Raw genomic sequence first — 23046 nt, forward strand, 5'->3', positions numbered from 1 at the left:
ATTTGTATTGCCTTATCTACGTGGCACAGATGATGTTCATTATTCCACTACCTTCCTGGTACAAATACAAATAAATTATTGATCTGCCCACAACAAATGAACATAGAAAACAGTTTGTGCTACACTCATGAGTAAGCAATAAAATTGTTTTAATGCAGTGTATCTCAACCAGAGGAATAATGTCCCTATTAAAATCCGTAACAACAAAAAAGCCTACATGAATGAAGTAGTTTAAAGAAATACACTGTACTGATCTTCATGAGTCAAAAAATACACATGGACCTCATATCACCTGGAACACACTGCCCAAAACCAAGTTCTGGTATTTGATATGTTTAGGTGGTAAAGGACACTGCAGGAGAACACTGAACAGGATATGATGACCTGAGACAGAACAACCTCATCTCAGTGAACATAGAAAGACATTTGCATCTTGGCTTCTGGTGGCAGTAATTGTAACTAGAAACATCAGCAGTTGGAGATGTATACACACAGATCAATCCACAATCCCCTCACTCATGTCCAGATGCCAACTATTAAAGCCTACTGGTACTCAACATAGGCTGCTTAATTAGGATCAGTTTCTCAATGCAGTTAAAAGCCAGATGTACTGATTTGCAGATCCAAGCAAATATGTCCAAGCATTGACCAGATATTCATGGTCACAGCATCAACAAGCTCATGTCTACACATAGCACTGCACGTCGTCCAAGACATCCCTAAACCTTCCCCAAAAGCACTTGCAAAGGAGAAGATACAAAAAGGGAAAAGGTGATAGATCTTGTCAACAACACTCATTTTTACAGAGATGTTGTGTATTTGAGGTTATAGATAAAAAACCTGAAGCCAGCAGAATTTTAATCAGTATCCTGTGTGTCATAGTTTTGGTGTGCACCAAAACTATCACACATAGTGCTTGGGCTGATCTAGGTATATTACAAGTTGTTGCTCCCATGAATTTATTACCAATTTTTACTGAAAAACAGAATGAACAAGTAGCCATCCTACCACTATTTACAGTGTTGGCAACTCTGTGTGCTGAAGGTACTTTTTGTACTAAATTAAGTGCTTGCAACAAGTACAACATCAGATGGAAGTAGGCAGAACCACTTCAAAGATATTTACATATGAGGAACCAGAAACTCTATAAAGAAATTATTAAATACTGTCACAATTCATATATAACTGTAGATACACATTTTTGCATTTTTGCTTCGAAGTCTTGCAAGGTGGAACAGCTCAAAAGGAGCTGAAAGGTACTGAGTTCAGTTGGCAGCCTCCTCTTTACTTGAAGTGGTAGCACTAGAAATATGACAAATAAAACCTGAAATGCAAATAGCACTGTGCTAGTCAAAGCCCACATTATACAGAAAACATTATAGAAATGGTCTTGGATATTTAACTTGCTTATTTGTGAAATATTACACTGAGCCCCTAATATCCTTCCTGAATCTTTCACATCTTTCAAAATCTGCAGCCACTAACAAGTCTGCCAAGTTCATGTTCAAGGCAATCTTCTCCATTTGCCTTTCTCCTGCATCTTATAATCATGAGTCTTTCTCCCACTGAATCTAATTTGTCTGCCCCTACATTTTCTGAGGCATTTGTAGTGCTGGAGCTGTGGCTGAAATGAAAAACAATTTCAGCAATCTGTGACAGTACTCAATTTATGTCTTTTTAAATGGGAGATGAGAATCAAAGTCAGTCTACCAATTCTAGAACTCTCATGCAAAGCCTTCCCTACAGAATTGAGCCTGATGTTGGTTTTCACTGTTTTTACTCAAAGACTAAACAAGAAAAACTACAACAACAAAAATGATCAGATTTTCCACTTAAATTAAAGAAGTTACTTATACAAGCACGCCACCACCTTTATACTAGCCTAACATTTACTATTTACTACGCTTACAACTTTGACTGTTACTTTGCCAAGCAGGCAGAAGAGAGGCAGAAAATCTGCTTCAAGAGCTACACCAAGCTATCCAAATTGGAGTTAGAGCAGTAAGAAATGGCCATTAGACTTCCGGAATCGCATTTTCTCATAACAAATGGGCAATACCAGTGTTTTAGCATTGCTCATGGCTGACTCTGTAAAATTTACCTGAGAAAACAGATTGAAATCTGCAAACTCCTGATCTGTACCTTGTATACAAGATCTGTACCTTTGTTTTTAAAGAAATATATCAATCTTGCTATGTAATGCCTTAGATCCAAGACTTCGAAGCAATGTAGTGAGCAGGAAGCCAAAGCAGGAACCACAACACTGACTCAGCCTCCAGTTTGCCACTGGTGTGGCTACACCGAAGCTGCACTCCTGTGAACACACTGCCCATTACACTCCACTGTTTCTGCCTTTGAGAAAAGGACCAGTGAACTGATGTATGGAAGAAGAGAATCCTTCCTCTCGTATTAGTTACCTTCCTGATGCAACTGAGATTCAAGAACAGCTGAGGAGATATACCAAGCCTTTGGAGCAAGTTCAGAAATGGTCTCAAAGTCTCCAGTGATAGGAAAAACTGAATTGAAAGGCTTAGGTGTTACAGAGATTAAACTAAGTCAGCATTTTTAAAAGTTCACTGGCTTACAAAGATGTATTGTACTCAGCACAGACAGCTCCTACCAAACTTGCCTGATCATGGTTTCCTTAATTCTGGGTCTCAAATGAAAATATACTTTTATGAAAATATGCTCTTATATTCTGATTTGATAGTCCTTTCTGTATACTGACAATTAGCAGTTTTCCTTATTACAGCCTGAAATGCCTACAAACCAGAGAGGAGCACTAACTAACTATATTACCTGTCTTTCCAAGTACCACCTCAGTTAGCTGCATCACCAAGTGCCTGAACAAAACCACTAAAATGCAGTCTGGTTGACCTAAATGCCTTAACTACTGAAAAGCATGTTGTTCATATTTCTTTTCCCCATGCTGAGGGTGACAGGGGAAAGGTTACTTGCATTATGCTGACTTAGGAAAGACTAAAACAATCTGCAATAAGGACATGAATGCTAAGTTCCTTTCATGACATATATAACATACTCCTCCTTTGAATTATTTTGCATCCCTGCAGAACTGATCAATGTCTTCACTTGCATCTCCAGCATCCCATGTTACAGTGACATAATGTCATCTGCTCACTTAAGTGTGCAGAAACAGGCACACACATTCATCAAATGTAATGACTCAGAGCTACAGCAGTTCATTCCTGCTTGTCAATGACATCAAGCTACAGAGGTCCTGATCTCATTATCCTGCAACAGAAAATAAAAAGTTGCAGTAATTCAGCATGAAATAATGATTTCTCTTCCAATCACCTGCTAGAAGGATGACTTAATAAGTTAAAAAATGCCAAATAAAATCCACAGATAGGAATTCTTTTTGATACTTATCTCCACCACTCTGTGGCGGCACTTGCCTTTTAGAGGAGCTGGACAAAGATTCTTCTATGGAGATGATTCTGTGATAAAAGCTGGGGTAGAAAAGCAGACCCCTAGAAAATTCTGTTAAAGGGCTGTACTAGCAACCAGAGTAAATGAATATCTACATGTGTTTACACACAAGTAGAGGTGGATTGCTTAGGTAATTATAGGTGGTTTGCCACCAGAACCTCCCATTCTTCAAAGGAGAAGAAGAGCCTGGCAAGTCTAGGAAAAGGATACCAAATAATATTTTACAAAGCACTGGACTGAATATTCTTGCACAACTGAAAACACAGATTTCTCTTTCAGCACAAAGTAAGCTTAACAAGAGTAAAAGTGTGGGCTGGGCACTGATCATTTACAACTAGGAGTGCTTCCTCAAGTGTCTCTAACCCCTTAGATTTACGTATTTAAGCAATTGGCCTTACACAGTCACTAAAAAAAAAAAAATTAAAAAAAAATTGCTTTTCCTCCTTCCCTAGATTCCAAAAGCAGGCCTTTATGCTTCAAGCAGACGACACAGATATTTGCTGAAAACTATAACACTACCTTCTCTCCCTCCCTCCCCCCACACCACAGGCATGTTCAAGACACACTACATGTAGCCAAAAAAGATGTGCATATTTGGATGTGCATATTATGTATGTGTATATTTAGTGGAATATAAATCAGGAACCATTACACAACCTCTCATCTTTCAGAATGCTTTTACGAATAAAGTTTACATAGAACTTTATAAAGTATATTCAAAACCATTACATCAAATACAAAATGCAGCATCTGAACTGAGGAAAATGACTTAATAACCTTCCTTATAAATAGATGTATGCTAAAAAAATTAACACATCAAAATAGCCAGAAAAGCAGGAGGCACAGGATGCAATTAACCTCTCTAACACTGTGGGAAAAGAAAAAAAAGTCATTGAATAACTCCCATTTACTTCAGATTAAAACTTCAAGGATGTCCACAGGGGACATGAAAGTGGAACGTGATGTACAGAAGATACTGTTAGAGCCCAGCATTTGAGCTGCCCAGTGCTTGTTCAGGGCCAGTAGCTAGTTTTCTCTAGTTCTGCTGAGTGCCAGGCCAACAAGGGATCTTGATGAACAGTCTATGCTCCTGTTGCCTTTTCTAAAGGAACACTTCTTCCTGGTCACATGTGTAACAAACTGCCTACACAGGCAAAAATAAAGATATAAGGCTCTTCAAAGCACTTTATTATCCTCCCTTCTCCCAAATCCTGACATGCTAGCCCAGTGCTGTCAGACAGAATAAAGCAGTCAACAACAATGAGTGCTACCTTTATTTTTCTCTCAATGCTAGGAGATCCTGGAAGGATAGAACCCCAAAGTTCAAGAGCAATTTTCCCAGGATGCCATGGAAACCAAGCTGAAGTAAAATACTCCTTTCTTTTCTCATTGTCCATATGGTCTGCTCAGACACAGATCTGATCAAGGAGTTCCTACTCTCCGCTCAAAGGCAGGTGGGGAGTAGAGCCTGAAAATTTCTAAGTGACAAGGTCAAGCAACACAGAGGTAGTGTCAGAACTGAGAAATAAAAGGCATGCAGTGCAGCTCAGCCTCCTTCAATACTCAGCAGGGAGCTGGCCACAAGTCTCATGCTCAAAGACCGAAGATGTGGAGCATCCAAAATCAGCCCACGGAAATCATGAGCTAACAGCTTTGCTGGGAAACTTGCCCTGCAGTTCCCTGCTCCCAACCAAACACCACAGCTTTCAGCAGCTCTGCATCTCACAAACACTGAAGCAGTCTAACTGGAGATAAGAAGAACCTAAGTCACAGGTTCCAAAACAACCATCAAAACCAATCACTCCTAGATGCCCTGTATCTAGTGAAGATGACAACTGCACAATGGCAGCTCTCTAAAGACTAACCAAGGAGTGAAGGGAACCCAACAAAAACAAAAAAAAAAAAAAAAAAAAAGGAAAAAACCCCACACAACAAAACCAACAATAAAGAAAAACCTATTACCATGTGAACCTACAAACACTGAGGACGTGGATGTTTATGTTATGCCACTTTAAGATGGCATTATTGAACTGGCATTCCTACACTGCTTTATTCGTTACACTATTATATCCAATAAGATTTTCTAACTGCTGCAGTTTTACATCTTTAGAAACATAAACTTAATGCTGTACAGTTCTTTACAGACATGAAAATCAGAAATATCCAAGGACAAAGTATCTGTATATGAAGTCCTATCCATCACAATATTGGCTGATATATCCACAACAAATTGTTTTGTTAATAGCAGACAAATCTCACAGAAGATCATACTCCCAACAGACATTAAAAAATTACCATTATCTCAAGTTCTCTAACCACTGTTAGTCACAGTAGGTGTGGTGAAAGCTTTCCCCACAAGCTAACAGGTACAGCTACCAAGCAAGGGCCAAGTCAAGTAATTTTTCTCGAGGACTCTGTCATCCTCCAAGTGGGTGAGTGGCTGATGCTACCACCTGTGTGGGCTGCTTTGCAGCTGACAGACAGCTGAGAAAACATGAGATGTTTTGATTAACCTTCTCAAACTACTGTGTATTTGTGACAGGAGAGATTAGCCCTTCCAGTTAATTGTCCACAGTCCTCAAAAAGGATGTTACCTTGGCAAAAAGATTACTCTTGCAACAACAGTTACAGGATCTTTAAATACCTCATTTCAAACTGAACTTTCCTCTGGACAGCCCCAATGAACTACACACCCATCTCAGAAACCCAAGAAGAAAAACAGAGGTTATATGCTATGAAATGCTCAATGCAGGCAGGCCACCAGAATTCCTGCTTCAGCCCAAGATATGCACACCTGTCAGAAAACTGGTGAAGCAGAGAATGCACTGACCTTGATCTACATCCCAAACAACAGACTGTCTTTATGAAAATATAAAAAAATACCAACTATTATATAGCTTAGAAACATTTCCTGTAAGTAATTTCAAATGAAGTTAAAGTTTGAGGCTTAGAGAAAGCTTCCCCAAGCAACACATTGTGGCTGAGAAATGAATGGTACTTGTGACATCACTTTTTGCCAAAAAAAATACAAAGTTATGTCTGACAATGCCCTCAGTAACACTGACAATGCCCATATTTCATGATGAAAATAAAGAAAATTCGTAACTAGCAAGGAAGCCATAAAAAGCCTTGAAGAGATACATTGTTCAGATAGAATAAATAAATAAAACATTATTTTTAAAATGCACTTTGCATGTTTGCTTAGATATTATAATACTTCATATGCTTTTCATAAGACACAATTTAAAAAGGTAATAGCCAAGGTGCCTAACTACTGAAGCCTCTACTCTCCTTAGGCCCAGAAGAGAACATGGGACCCTACAGCAGATACTGTCATCAGAAAACTGGAATATGCAGGAGACCTCTAGAATAAGAACCGAAGTTAGTTACTTCCTGAGCTTTGCTGACTAGAGCTTAGGCAGAAAGGATGTGTTAAGACCTTGGCCAAGTCCTGAAGTCTTTGACATCTTGCTCATGATCCACACCCACAGCATGCATCTGAAGACTGTGCCCACAAGTGCTCTTGCCTCATATCCAATTGCTTAACAGGTAAAGCACTTTCCCAGGACATCCAATAGTTTCTTTTCCTCACTCCACCTACCAGAAGTCAGCCCTGATCTACCACCACCTGCCCTCTGCTGAGATGGCAGTTACCCTGCTCTCTCTCTCTGTCATATGGCAGCAAAAACATGAGAGTTTCAAAGGCTCAAGGAACACTAACATTTAAGTTAACAAATACATGGATTTTACTGGGAGGAAAGCTGCTTAAATCCTTCTTGGAATGTCTGTGGTTGTTGGCTAAAACATCAAGGGGCTCCCAGAGGATCAACAAACACATCGGCACTCAACTCCAGTAAAAATGTCTTCCCATCAGCAAAAATAATTACAGAATTTTTAAATGACTGCCATTAATGCAGCTTGCACTAGGTAGAGCCCTTCTGTTTTCCTCCTACATTCATCTAATTGAGACATACACTGGAAGTAAATTTTTGGGTATTAACTGTGTTTAGACAAGATATCAATCTGCAAGACAGGTACATGGAACAAACAGAGCATTCAAAATTAAAATGCAAAAGAATTGAAAAAGCATTTTTGTTATTGGTTTTGTGGAATTCATGATTATGGACACATGTGAATTCCTTTCCCTGGTACAGCTGTTCAGTTTATATTCAAGTTCCTCCCACAGCAGCAGAAGAGGATATTTATGACATAAAGAAAGTAAAGAATTATCAGTGAGCTTGCATGACTGGAGGCTGTGCTGCTGCAGGTTATGCAAACACTGCAAGGTTCAGAAGCCACTCCTGAAAAATGTAGTTGGAGTCCATGAGATGAACATTTGAGTAGCCTATTAGAGACAAGGCTTTTTCAGCCAAACACCTAACTCAAAAACCATTTCAAGCACAACTTTCTGTGCCACAAAGCTGCAAGATTCTACATCAGTTGGTACAAGCCTTTCTTCATGTTCAAACCTTCAAAACTACAGCATGGGTTGAATATTTTTCAAGTATTAGAGAAACTCAACTTGAAGCCTTCCAAAAAACTAAGGGGAAGTAAAGATAGTTCTGGGAGGTACACTCACTAACTGACCTAAACAGTAACTTGGAAATTCTGCATTTAAGCTACACTGAGTACGCTTCAATTGCACCAAGCTTTTCTCTATCCAGTACTCAAGAAAAGAACAAACCAAGAACTAAAAAAGGGGCCTGTCTACCTACAATTATGAGTGAAGATCCTAAATGAAAATTCTCAGCTCTAGTTCTAAGACTTGCTTGTACATTTTGTAATGAAAAGCCACAGTTTGGAGGATCTTTTCTGCACAAATGCTGAAGTCAGATTACTGTGCAGCGCTTGTTCAAGGGGATTTCCCCAACCTCATTGTTCTTCTGCCAATGCTAAAGCATATGCAGCGAGATGTGAACTTACTCCAGCTCCCGATTGTTCTCCTCTATCCTGCCAGTCGGCTTCAAACAATGCAACATGACAGAAACCAAAGAAAGCTGTTCATGAGACTATGGCATTGTACACAGTAAATTTTAGAAGCTTTCTACCAATCAGCAGTGCTACTGAGTCAGATTAAGTGGGAAAAAAAAAAAAAATAAAACAAAAAAACCAACCCCAAGTAGTAAACAAGACATGGGAAATTACTTTTATTAAATTAGCAGGTGTACATTACAAGTGGGATTAAATCAGTAGGGAGCCTATTAAACAGCTATTTGTGTTCAAAGCTGCAGCAGTAAAGGAACTGCAGTATCTTGTTTAGCCTATAAATTCCTCCTAGCCCAACAGCCTGAGCAACATATTTGGGAAGTTTCTCATGTAAAATTGGGTGGGTTGTCATAAAACATTCACACTAGTAAAAACAGCACTCAGGTGTTTTGTTACAGTACCAAGAAAACTAAAATGACTGACTTCTACAGAAGAATATAATGAGGAGAGGAATCTTCACCACACTGAATAGCTGGCCAGCTATAAAGGCATGAGTTACCACAGCAAGATAGGGAATAGTTTAGCATAGACTAAATGGGGCTGGGTAAAGACTGATTCCTTTATTGGAGAAAAAATAACTATTTATGAGATAATTTGGGGCTCAGTATTGACAAAAAAAGCACAGTCACCATGTATTTTTTGAGTGACTAATATGTCTTCTGAATGGCAGCATGAACTGTCAAGATGCAGATACTACTCTTCTTAGTCAGATTTTTCTACCAGAACCTACTGTGCAGGTAAGTTGCTAAAGTAAACACAAGTTTACTTGTACTGATGCCTCAGCATCAGTTGTTAACCTGACAATTAAAGCATATTGAAAATTAAAAAAAAAAAAAAAAAGAAAAAAAAAAAATCAAGCAAGCTTTAACACTTACTTTAACACTTATTTTTGATTCAGACTTTTCCTGCTTCTTACCATAAAGGCAATCCTAATGAAGAGCAGCATCAACTTAAACAAAGAACTTTCACAAATCCTAACCACTCACATTCTCATCCCCAAATTTGCTTCCACATCACTGATACTCCAACAGCAAAAAATACTTTAAGCTTACTCTCTAAACATTTAATACGCCTTACAGCAGTGAGGGTGGCATTATTACAATCCTTAAAAAAATATATCTCCATTTAGAGAGAGAAAATTAACAGCAAATTAGAAACTTAGGTTACCTGGGAAAAGGCAGGAAATCCAAGGCCAGAATCCACATTTCCCCAGCCTTTATCCAGAATTCCAGTTAGTGTACAATGTAATCCTCAAAATTCAACATTTCTTCTTTCTGACTTGATAGACAAGCTCCTTTGAACTATATAGCATTTTGTTACTTGCTAAGTATTTTTTACATTTGTATTTTTATACATTGACCTAGCTCAAATGACATGCCAATACTCTCTGCTTGGCACACCAACTCTAACAAATTATGTGGGTAAGTCACATGGCTTCCTGAATTGCACGAGCTTAAAACTGGCAGCCCTAAGTATCTTTGTTTAATACTCTAAGACTTCCTTTTTCAGGATGACATCATTGTAAGATGCTGTAACCTGAGCTATGCCTACACTAAAGCTTAACCTCAGCTACAGCAATTCAGCCCTCACCACCAGCCACAGCTGTGCCACAAAACAAGCTAACAGTTATGTTTAGTATTTGTAATTAAACCTCACTGAATTACACTTGAACACAATTGCTATTCTTTATTTCAGTAAAAAGTTCATCCCATTCCACCCTGTGCCATGGAGGGACTCCTTCCACTATTCCAGGTTGTTCCAAGCCCTGTCCAACCTTGTCTTGTACACTTCCAGGGATCCAAGGACAGCAATAGCTTCTCTGGGAAACCTGTGCCAAGGCCTCCCCATCGTCACAGGGAACAATTCCTTCTCCCTATCGCATCAAACTCTGCCCTCTGGCAGTGGGAAGCCATTTCCTGTGTCCTGTCACTCCAGGCTTCTGTCCAAAGTCCCTTTCTTGTAGTCCATTTAAGGTACCTGAAGAAGCTCTCAGGTATCCCTGAAGAGAGACTATTCCAGTAAGAAGTGGCAGTAGGGGAAAACAAAGCTATTAGAGAAAAAAAAGCATTACCTTGTGCTCATATCAATCCTGCATCCTACTCCACACATGAAATAAAGCAACATCATTAATCAAATAGGAGAAAACTAACAAAATCTGCTTTTAGACTATAATGTGGGAATTATATTGAAAGAGTTAAAAAGGAATAACAGTATTTAACATGATAACATTACCAATATTGCCATATTAATTGCTAAACTCTAGTTTAGACATAAAGTTCCAGGGAGCCTTGAAGTTAAACCTCATGTGAATTTTTATTTCCCACAGTATGTCCATGCATCTAAAGGTGTTTTGTGGCCTAGACTTTGAACATGTCATTTTACATAATTAGGACAGCATCCTTGTCTATAACCACATCCTTTAGTCTTTTACAGAGAAGAATATTTAAGTTCCACCATAATTATGGGACGCAGAATAAGGGCAGTTTGATTCTCCTGCTATACCTTTCCAATGAACATATCCAAAGTACTCACAGCACCAAATATCATAAGGAGGAGCACAAGATTATGAAGCTAATCTTGGCCAATATCCCCCAAAATCTCATCTGTTTCTTGCTATACTTCCAGAAAAGATTTCTTTGGCTTTGTTCTAAAGAATGTTTTTATTGAAATTCCAACAAGAGAAAAACAGAGGGGGGTCTGCTTCATCCTCAATAATCCTGTCATGAGAAAAGGGAGTCAGTTTATCAACAAACAATTTACAAGCATATTATTCCTGTAATCTCAGCAAGGAAAAAAAAAATACTTTAGTGAACTTTGAAGCATTGCTTAAATATCTATACATATTTTTGGAAGCTTAAGATCTTCAACTGTAGTTTTCACGCATCTTCATTTACATCCAACTGAATGCATCCAGACTAAGATACACTACATGGTTTGAGGACATTTTTTACATATTAAACTATGTTTAAGAATAACTGTCCATCCCCATCTTGAATAGTGAATTATCCCACCTCTGCTACAAACTATCAGAAAGTGCCAAGTTTTCTCTCTGGGAAAACACACTTTACCTCTGTCTGGATTGCAATGTTATTTTAGACTCTACTATGCCAACTCAAGTGCCTACCACTGTTCTCTTCACTAACTTGCTCACAGCTTAACAGATGTTGGGAACTCTCCAAGAACAGTTCCCAGAGAAACTTTCCCTGCTCTCCAGTTTAATTGCTGAAATCACCCGTGTCCTATGGCTTTAACCTGATAAGGAACTAAGGAGTACCTATAGTGCTCACCTCTGAAGTAACCTGTTTTGGGGAAAGATATTAAAGCCTGAAAACAATCTATTCTAGAAGCTGCATCAGCCTGACAACTCTGCTCTATAAGTGATCAAAAGTATTCCTAAAACTAGGTTACTGGATGCAGCCATGTGATCACTTTCCTGACAAATATCCCCAAGAAATTCAGGAAAACATGCTAACTGGTAGATGGTTTGACTTTTCAATAAAACTTTGCTCTTTACACCTAAATTTACTTTTTACTCAGTTATGTGAAAAAAAATAGGCATCAAAAAAGCATAATTTTAAAAGATTTGTTTTCAAACAGCAGTTCCAGACCAGTTTCCCCATCTTTGAACAGGGTATTTCTTTGCCCGTGTACTCCTGCAGTTAATTCTTGTGTAGACACTGTGATCTGCACCCATATGCTCCCTGTTCGGAGGCTCAGAGTACCTCATAAAGAGAGCCAACATCCACAAAACAATTTTAACATGTGCCATAAGCCATGCCTAGGCCCCTGGTCTTATTCAGTAGGGAATGAGGAAAGGGCTGTGGGGCAAGCAACCAAAGGAATAACATTTATATAATAGAGAAACATACTTCCTTCAAAGTATTTTAATCTAGTCAAATGGCCTTGTTTTCATGCATTTGACAAATTTTCATCAGATTCTGCAGTTTTAAAAGTATTGAAGCATTGCAGAGTACATCAGAAATACCACAAAATTAAGATATACTGGATTAATTTCCTGGATACTTCTCTTAAGCAAGCCTAAGAGAAGTTGTGTTAATAGCATTATTCACTTTAGCATCAAGAGCAGTCTTTTAGGCTCACAAGTCACACGGATATTTATTTCACAAAAAAAGCCCTAACCAAACAACAATCAAACCCAAAAACACTACAGCCTTCAGATGCAATCTGCAATCAATGCATGCTACTGTGTTTTTACATTTTTTAGGAAAGAATATCAGAAAGGTATTCTGAATGCAATGCTTAAATAACAACACCTTATTTCCCAAAAAAATCAGGGTATAACCAATTCCATGGGAGCAGTTAAAAAAATTACCAGCCTTTACTATTGCATGAAGTGAAAGCCATACAAGTATGGCTTTAAAATTTTTGAAATATTACTACTTCTTCTTAAAAAACTCAAAGCACCATCAACGTTAATGAAGTTGATCAGTAATTCCAACCAATCACTTTGTTTCTGACTGTGTGCTTCGCATTCCCAACACTCTCTCACTATCTTCCACATTCCCAAAACCGTGGAACCCATTGTAGGGTTTTCTCTTTAATTCTGAATGGTTCAAAAATTCAGAATTCAGCTCATATCGGAAGCAGAAGCCAGGTGCTTTAGAAATCTAACTAGGGACTGCAAATTCCATAGATCATCTACATTCTTACTCTCACTCTCCAAGTCAAAATTGGGAAGCTGCAAAAAAACAAGCAAGAATAAGCTTTTAAAAACCATGGCACAGAGAAACTCTCCTCATGTTAAACATGAGGAACGGAAAGCACGTGTTAAGACCAGATAACACTAAAACTGCAATGGCAAAGCAGGCTGAAGAGCAAGAGCATGACAAGAGTATTAGCCCTTGCTCTGCTCTGGAAGCAACTGCTGCATTTCACCTGGGACTCTGAGGCACCTGCATGGTACCAGCACCCCAGCAGAGACTCTCTGAACTACTACTTGAGAAAGCTGGGTTTTTAAACCTTTCTTCAGCCAAAAATCTGTCAGAGTGCTCTCCATCAACTTTCAACATTGCTCTACTTTTGTGATGCAATTTAATACAAAGCAGCAGTAAAATTTATCTCCTCTGCAAGAACTAAGGCCTCCAATTAAAGCTGAGAGTCAAATGTTAACTACAGTTCCACATACAGTATCAAAACCAACTATATCTAATAACTGTAATATGACTACTGCTATTAATGTCAACAAAATTTTTTCCAAATTCAATGCTTCCCTTCCCTCAGGTTTTGGTTTGGTTTTGTTCTTTTAAATGTGTTTCCAATTTTGAAAATAAAGTAATTACAACAGTCCAGATCAATATTACTCCAAGCCTGACCCAACCAAACTCTTTTTACTAGTTGTACATTATAAGGCACTTTACAAAAGCAACTGTTTTGTGGTCCCATTTAAAAGAAGCAGAAATAAGGCATGAAGCATATCTGTACTCTTTTAAAGACAGAAGAATGACTCAGCTGATCACACCAAAATACTGGGATGCTGAAACTAGTTGTGTTTTCATACTTTAGATTCCAACTCTATGCGCTGTTACCACTGAAACAACTTTTTAAATAACAAATATAAGACTATAATGCCAGACTATATGCCAAAGATATGACAATATGCCAGCTGATTATTTACTACATGGCATGGTTTGGTTTGTTAAATGCTTGGATTTCAGCCTCCACTAGTTACAAAGCATTTATGGATTTGGTTTTGAGGAACCAGGTCTAGTGGAAGATGCCTCTGCACATGGCCATGGCAGGGGAGTTGGAGCTAGATGATCTTTAAGGTTCCCTTCAACCCAAACTAATCTAGGATTCTGAGATTCAAAAGAATAATCCAGGCTAGGAAGGAAGAAACTGCTCCATTAGAAGAAGGATGATCACAATGTTTCTCCACTGACTGCATCTTCCGCCCACATCAAAACTGCATGAGAGAGTATGAAGACAAGCTCTTAAATACCACCAAATTAATTTTGTATTTTAGAAAAGTGAACTCACGTGCCAACATTTAGTTTCAGAATACACAAGGATTATGTGATTAGAATCCCACTGGCTTGCTGGGAGGATTCAGCAAGATAACTACAAATTACTTAGAGGGCTAGTGTCAAAAGGACCTCTGTACTTATTTAGCCTCTGCTCTAGATTACTGACCCACTTATGAAGAGCTAAGCAGTCCTGCTGTGCAATGCCAACACCCACTCCATCTGTTTGCTTCTGCTTTCTCAGAACATCCATTAGTCTCGTAAGAAGTTGTGTTAATTACCACACGAGCAGCTTTTGTGTAGTACACAGAGGATCAGCCTCCCTTAGTGTGCAGTCACCTTGACAAACAGCACAGGAGCAGAATAAACCTGATTCAGCACAATTATCAATGACACACAGTAAGAAATGCAGATTTCTGAGTAGGTGATTTAATACAACTTTTGTTCAAGCTGCTTCTCAGTTTTGTGAAAGTCTGTGGGAGTTTGGAAGCTTAGGTTTCAATGATGAAAAAGTATACTATAGTTAAACACTGTATCAAACCGCTGGAAATCTCCCAGGGGACCAGAAACTTGTGCAACTGCAACTGAAACTTTTTTTTAAGGAATAATGCAACAGTGACAAACAGAAGCATCCCACGACAGTTGTCGATATCTGCACCAAATTAAAAACAGTAGTGAGTAGAACTAAAGCTAACTAAAAAAACCAACACACACAAAAACCCTCCCTGAGGAGAACAACATTTGGAAAGCTAGCCCAGCTGTCACATCAGAACTGCATCTCAGCAGCTTGGCACCACAAACTTCCTGCTGACTAGTAAGAAAAAAAAGTTTCAAATTCAGCATTTTATTATTTATCCCTGCTGATCTGCAGATCTTTAAGACATTCATTAAACTGGGTCTCAAGCAGTGGTTTCATTAACTTACTAAATCCAAGAACAGAATCTCCAAGAAGTCATTACAGTACGGAGTTGACATTCATTATTTCTTGGGAACCCAAAATACTGCTGTCAAAGTGAAGTAATATCAACAATACAAAACCCAGCTATGAAATTAAAAAATTCTGTATGGCACTGCTGGCAGCCCTGATATCACCCTGCCCCTTAGAGCCAACACAATTTTTAAATTTAAAATTAAGCCCTGTATAATAGCTAATACCAACTGACTTATGCCTAAGGTACTCAAGAGTGGAATCCAGGTCCAGAGGGAAATCCAGGTTCTACAGCTGAGTGGAGGACAGAGAACAGCAAGAACTGCTAGTCACAGAATATTTGCATTCCATTTTAAAGAATTATTTATTGTGTCCGCTTTAGCACAAAAGGTCATGCAAGCATACTCTACTATGAGTAGACCAGAGTCTACCCAAAAATAATGATGAATTAGAATACTGTTTTTATCTTCTAACAAAATTCATTGTAGACATCTATTTTTCTGAAATAGCAATATCTACTCCTCCAGTATCCCTGCAGGAGGGCACTACAAAATCTAAGAGCTCTAGAACCTAGGTACACATTTTTAGATCAAGTGTGTTTAATTTGTATCATATGAAACAACTTCCAATTAAGCACCTCACCTCAGTCTCAGTAAGGACTTGCTAAATACACAGAGTCATCTCAAGAAACATAAAACCTTACAGGCTCCAATCTTAGTCTGCTGATAAAACACTAAGACAAGAAAGCACTAATATTTTTTAATCTATTGTTTCCATCTGGCAAAAGGAAAAAGCAGAAGGCAAAACCAGAAATTTTTGGGTATGTTCTAGGGAAAAAAATACAAGCAGAGGGCAGCATTAGAAACAAAATATGAAGACAAAAGAGAAAAATAAGAATTAAAATAGTCATTTATTCAGGGTATACTCATGACTTTCCTAGATAGTTGTGTCAAATCGAAAACAGAATGCTGAAACCATTATCAGATAACAGCTACAACACATTTGATATATGGAATCATTAGTGACACCAGTCATATCTAGCTTGGGCTATGATTAATACAAAGTTTAAAAGTAACTAGGATGAATGCACTAACACAGAAATGAAGTTCATAAACCAGATGTAGTTCCTCTCCCCTATAAATACTTCTAGTGTCAAGTGAAAAGTGAAATTCTCTAACTTTTTCAGGGAAAAACACACCTGTGAAATGATTTGATACTTCTGTCACACACAATGAGCTTGCCCAGGCACCCCAGTGGGATTTCAGGGCAACATGAATCAAGAGCAGACTGCATTATACTTACAAACATAACCCTTGCTCTCGCACAGCAGTTGCTATGAATTAAGCTGGGAAAGTCAAAGGGGTAGAATGCAAGTTGTTAATCTAAATCTTTACATTATCAGAAGAGCAGTTCTAGAAACACCCCAAGTTAAGTAAAAAATGTTTTCATTAAACAATAACAATAATTACAGTAAATAAACTGGTCTTCAGACAACCTGCCTCCAAAGATAAAATTTCCCTTCAAAAGGGAGAATGGAGGCAGCTTGTGGCATTTAAGCTAGCAGATACAACTGAAAATAATTAGATTACTGAAGTGTTGACCAAGGAAAAACTAGTGTTTTGGTATGTTTTCAAGTAAAAGTGTTGGCTCAAGCATGCCTCCCTCCCCAAGTATAGACAGGGTTATTAAAAAAAAGCATAAGGCAGTGCTACAAACTAAGACCAGTGTTAGATATCATCAGAATACACAAAAACAGGATCCTACATATCAATGAAAACTGAAATGTAACGAAATTGTGACTTCCCAAAGCATGTGATGCCATTATAAGCAAGCACCATATTAATCCAATAGAGGTTTTAAATAATTTTAAAGAATCAAAAGCATGCAACTATTTTTTAGTCATTTGTTCACAGAAGGTCTGAGCATCATTTAGGCATTTCCTAAGTGGCTCTAACAATTTCAAATACAATAGCACTTACCTTGGTATTGTTACACATTTTGTATTGCAATTCTGAGTGGTAATTGCCTTCTCCAGCTCATCCAGCTGTCCTGTTTTCTTTAGCTTCTTGACCAAGCTTTTCACTGCTTTCTCACACCACTTCTCCTCCTGACCATTCTGCTCACCACCACCAGCCCCTGCAGTGCCACCAGCAGATTTTTTCCACCCCAGTAGTCTCTTCACAACCGGTGGAGTGAACGGCAATATGGACATGACTTTCACCAGACAGGACACTCAGCAAGCAATGAATCGGAGATTCCCCCTTAGATCCCTAAAAACACAAACCAAAACAAGAGACACGTTAGCACTGAGGTTTCACATGAAACAAATATGCGTCTGCTTTAGGACCTTTCACTGCCAAATGCCACAGGACACTGCATCCCAGGCAAAAAAAAAAAAAAAAAAAAAAAAAAAAAAAAAAAAAAAAAAAAAAAGCAATAGCTCAGAAGTAGTCTGATTAAGCAGTCTGTATCACAGTTAGGTACTTCATCAATAAAGATCAAGTTTCCTGTAGACTCTTCAACAGCTAACACAGACCAAGATTACTATTGGAATAAAAATTTTTTTCTCAAGTCTTTCCTGACTAAAGCAAATTTTACCAAATACAGAAAGTAACTGAAATCTAGATTTGTACCTAGGCTAGCTGGTTTAAGTAATTTATTAACATTTTCCCCAAGTGATTGACAAATTGCATACATATATATGCTTGTTCTGCCCATCTCCAAATTAATTTAGCAGATGAAATAGTGTTCGGAAGGTGATTTAGTCATTATGGCTTGACAGAAACCTTCCAACAGCCAGCCATTTCATAAACCTTTTTTCATTTTGTCATGTTTTAAATAACTACCAATTTTTTTGCATGGGGAGACCAATTTCAAATTCCCCCTAAGTCAAGTAATAAGCCTGTTACCCTCTAAAACTCAATGGCCTACATATAATAAATCCTCTAAAATGGCAGCCCTTAAAATCAATGCTTTTAAAATCAAATTCACTAAAGGAACAGTTAGAATCTTAGTTAGTAGGCATCAGGGTAGTAGAACTGTCTGTTTTCAATTTTAAAAGCCTTTCATTCAGTATAACTACCTGATCAGGATATTAATATAAAACAAAATATTAAAAAGTATTCTGAAACTGGAGCTATGTTTAGCATTCACTGCAATATGCACTTCAATTCATTTAAAAGAGAAATTATAGCCACTTAGAAAAAAGCATCTTGCTTTTGCAGCTTCCATTAGGCTGGTTTTAGGCATTAAAATAAAATACCTGAAATCAACAGGCAGACAGTTGTTAGAAATTGCTCAAGGACATTAAAGGTCCTTTGGATGGAAGCACAGCTTTGAAGTCAAAAATGATCCTATTTCCAGGCAGCAAATGGGTATTTGAACTCCAGAAAGTTCCCATATTCTCAATCCCTGTAAGTTAGTTCAGTCAGCTGAAAATACCTTGTTTTAGCTAAAAGCTAACACTACCTTCAGGCTATTTGATTGGAGCTTTGCAGGCAGCTTACGTGCTTCTCCAGCCTGTACAGGCACACTCCCCACATCCATCCAAAATGTACCAACTTCATCTTACTGAAGTCTCCCGCCTGCACAACAGCATGATCCAAGGTACTTCAGGCTACAGCATTCATGGCTAATTTATGCCTTGTCACATTTTTGCAGTTTCAGTGACAGCCAAGTCAACAAACACTAGATTATATTCTACAGGTAATATAAAACATAACTTTGCAACTTCCACAAAACAGAACATTCAGTAGGCATGACATTTCAGTTTCAAATAAATTACACCTCCATAAACCAGCTTCTCAGAGCACCCAAAAATACAGCAGAAGCAAGCAAAGTAGTTTTCTGGGGTCAAGGAGACAGAAGTTTTAATTAACAGGGAGCAAGATCAACACTGATAATTTTATGCAAGCCATTGAAAATATTCCATCCTAAATCACAGACTCACTGAGTGTTTTGGGAAGGGACTGCTAAAAATCATCTTGTTGCACCTTCTGCCATGGGCAGAGACACCTTCCCCTATCCCAGGCTGCTCAGAGCTCCATCCAACCTGGTCTGCAACACTTCCAGGGACGGGGCAAATACAACTTCTCTGGGCAACGTGTGCCAGGACCTAACCACCTTCAGAGGCAATTTCTTCCTTATACCCAATCCAGATCAACCCTGTCTGAGTTTTAAACTGTTGCACATTTTTTGTCCATTGAAGCCCTGGTAAAAAGATAAAACTCTCATTTTCACACAAGACTATAAAGAAATCTTCTTCTTCCAGAATCATTAAATTATTACTGGATTGTCCCAAATAACTCCAACTGAAGTTTTGCTGAGCATTGCATTGGAGGCCTGGTTACAGCAAACAAGAAAAATGTTGTCAATTCACTTTTATTTTTTTAATGAAACACTGATTCAGACACTCAAGGTCCAGTATGAAAAGGAGTCAAGCCAACACAACAGCTTTTTGCCACAGGAAGCCCAGTTCTCCTTCCTTTCCTTTCTGCGGTACCACCACCTCAGCACCAGTGCTAATGCTCTTCCACAGAAATTCAGCTAGGTAAGAGTAAAAACCCATCCATTATCTGGGGTTTTTGCCAAGATAGTTCTCTTTCAAGCTAAAAAACTGCTCACACATGGTACTGATGTACTACAAGTGATGTCAGATGAATTACAGGAGTGTGGAAAGAGAACTCCAGCCCCAGACTTCAAGTGCAGCACTAGTGTTGACTGCATAGCTGGAAATGTGCTTTAATTTAAATCATTTATTTTGGTGACAAAGCCAAATTAAGCAGCCTGATATGTTCTGAACCATTTGAGGGCCTGGCAGTGAGACACATTAGACCCCTAATAAGTACACCAAGTAGCTCCAAAGATTAAACAGGCACGCTTGCAGGGCCTCCACTGGTTGAAGAATCACACTTGGTTTCTAAAGCAAGGAGGAGCAGCCACCAGGAGCTTTATAAAAATACTTCAGCCTTTGAGCAAGGCCAGCACTGGATGCTTCAGAGGCACACACAAGAAATTCAGAAAGACTGAACAAAGGAGACAACCTCTTTGCCTTTAAGACTTTGTTTCAAAGAGCAGCAATTGATGTATAATATCTAAATATTAAATTCAGGGCTGACAGATGTAGGCAATCAAGTACCACTATCATTGCTGATCCACACACCAATTCTTATCCTTATCTGAATATTTTCTGTTCTTTAGCTTCAAATTTGACACCTTTCAGTGCCACATAATAGTCCTTTGACTGTCAGCCTTATAAAACACAGACTTCAGAAAGGTCTCATTTATCACCAAGGCGGTAAATAGCCTCTTTTGGAGCCTATTCTTCCAGGCCCTCCAAACATTCTCAATGCTTTTATCCAATTTTTCAGCTTTTAATACTCCCTATGATGAGGTGCTCAATTTTGCAGTATTCTCTCCCCTAACAATGAAATAAAATTTTCTGTATTCTCTGGTGATTTGGTGTTTCTTTAATAAAGATTTGCCTTTCTGCTTCAAATGCATTGAGTAACTTAAATCCTGGGCACAAAAGAATTTAGAAATTCCATACATTTCACTTGAACCCTCTCTTTATTTTGACATACTCAGAGGAAAATAATTTTTTTAAAACATCTCTTTTTACATTACCAAATGACTGTAAGCTCAGACCTAACTAATCAGAAATTTCCAGATACTACAATTAATTTTATACAGTTGCCTTACAGATGTGAGCTCATCCAGCTTCTGCAGAAGATGTCAGAAAGCACAGATTTATATGTTACCTCCATGAAAATAAACTGTAAAACCCCCAAAAGACCAAGAGATACATTTAAAGAGCCCTTTCTAACAATGATTCTTTGCAGCTTAGCAGCTATTTAACCAAAACACAACATACATCACAGCTGCAGACTAGGAGTCTGGGAGGCTTAAACTAACTTCTTCCTTCTAGCTATTGTTTTGCCATGTCAGTGATTTGCCAGGAGTTACCAATAAGAATTTCAGTAAGTTATTCCAGTAGTGACCCTGTATCTTTCAAAGGGTGAGCAGAGAGAATGTGACACAAGTAGGACAGGGACTTCATTCAGCTTAATACTTCAGCCTATTGTGAAGAGTACTCACATGAGAGTATTTCAGCCAGCTTAATTTATGAAAAAAAGGCACTCTGCTCCAAGCCTAGAGAAGATAGTGCAAAATGCAAGACACGAGTGGGCTGAATTAGGAGCAATTTGGATAAACAGAGATTTTGCAATGAAAAAGCAGCCATGGTGCATCCAGTCTAGTGCTCCAAAAGCTCCTAAGGTGGCAAAAGGACATGCTACTCAAGGAAAGCATGTGAACCCAGCTGTATTCTACAGTCCTCAGAATCCTTCAGCAATATAAACTGTTACAAAATTAAAGGCTACATTGCTACTTACTCCCACCAGAGGAAATTTATGGAATTCCTGTCCACAAATCCATCTAACCACCTTTTGAACATGCCTTCACAACCTCTTGTGGCAGACTGCACTAGTATTTAAGTGCCCACTGTTAAAAGAACTACTTCTAGTAATTTAATTTATTCCCTTCCTAGTTTCAGAAAGTCACTCTTGTTCTACCACTGAAAACTCTGCTGAAGAATGAAGAACTACTTGCATTCACCTGGTCTGCAAGCTTCTCAACTTTGTACACTTGAATCACGTCCCTCCCTCAAATAAGAGGGCTCTCAGCCTCTCCTCCCAAAGAAACTACCTGAACACAGCTCACAGTTTGGGACATTGCCCTGGACAGAAGCCAAGCCTGAAAGCTTTATTTCTTCCATTAAATTAACTACAAGTACTTTAAGACACTGTATAAGAACTAATCTAAGGACCACAGAAAAAAAAATGTATCAGCCTAACATTATCTTTGCACTTATCCCTTTTGTCATAATATCCTAAAGCTATCAACATTACAATTTAAATATAAAGTACAAAGACAGAAATTTACATCTCATGAGGAACTGGAGATAGAAGGCAGGGTGCACACGTCTGCTGCAGAACATCTGTCAGGAGCTCAAATAAATATAAGGATCCCTAGACCTGCATTAGGTCTAATTGTACCCACCCAGATGGTTATCAGAAACACCTTGTTTACACCAATGGGTTTAGGAGTCACTGTTAAAGCTCATTTTTGACCAGCAAATCCCATTTCTATTCATCCTTTATAACTTTTACCTTCAAATGGATACAGTAATAGAAGCAGCTTTGATCTCTTAAAGAACAGTAATTGCATACACTTGCCTCTTGATAAAAACATTCCTCTAGATTTTTGCCTGGTACACATTCTTCATCCACTAAAAAAAAAAATAAAACATGATCTTCTCCCAAATGCCCACAGAACACAATCTTTACCAATGCTACTAGAAACATTTCCACATTGTTAAAATGGCCTTAGATTAACTACATGCTGAATATGTAACATCCTCTCTTACTTGAAGTGGTTTTTTGTAATTCCCTCATCTTTTACAGCCAACCTTCTCAACAAACTGAGTACACAGAGCCTTTGCTTTTAAAAGGAGCTCAGATGTGCTTCACAATCACTGACGCTTTACACCATGACCCCTCTGCTCTCTTCTGCTGAGGCCCAATGGCCTGGCCTAAATCTGATCTTTTCTTCCTTCCTGTGCACTACTTCCAATATTCACTACAAGACACCAAGATTCAGGGACTTTGTGAGTAACTGTAGGGAGTTTTCAAGATCCTTTTC

General features: G+C 38.4%; 1 protein-coding gene across 3 annotated transcripts in view; it reads right to left on the bottom strand.

The window, feature by feature from the left end:
- The window catches only part of SMAD2 (SMAD family member 2), a 48157-nt gene that overhangs the window by 19462 nt on the left and 5649 nt on the right, over window positions 1-23046 (bottom strand). For all 3 annotated transcript variants that reach the window (XM_030237082.2, XM_030237080.2, XM_050986726.1), the window contains exon 2: window positions 17325-17615. In XM_030237082.2, the coding sequence (XP_030092942.1) occupies window positions 17325-17557 (233 nt within the window). In that variant the 5' untranslated portion in view covers window positions 17558-17615. The remainder of the gene's footprint in view (window positions 1-17324; window positions 17616-23046) is intronic.

Source organism: Serinus canaria, chromosome Z (genome assembly GCF_022539315.1).
Source record: "Serinus canaria isolate serCan28SL12 chromosome Z, serCan2020, whole genome shotgun sequence".
NCBI lineage: Eukaryota > Metazoa > Chordata > Aves > Passeriformes > Fringillidae > Serinus > Serinus canaria.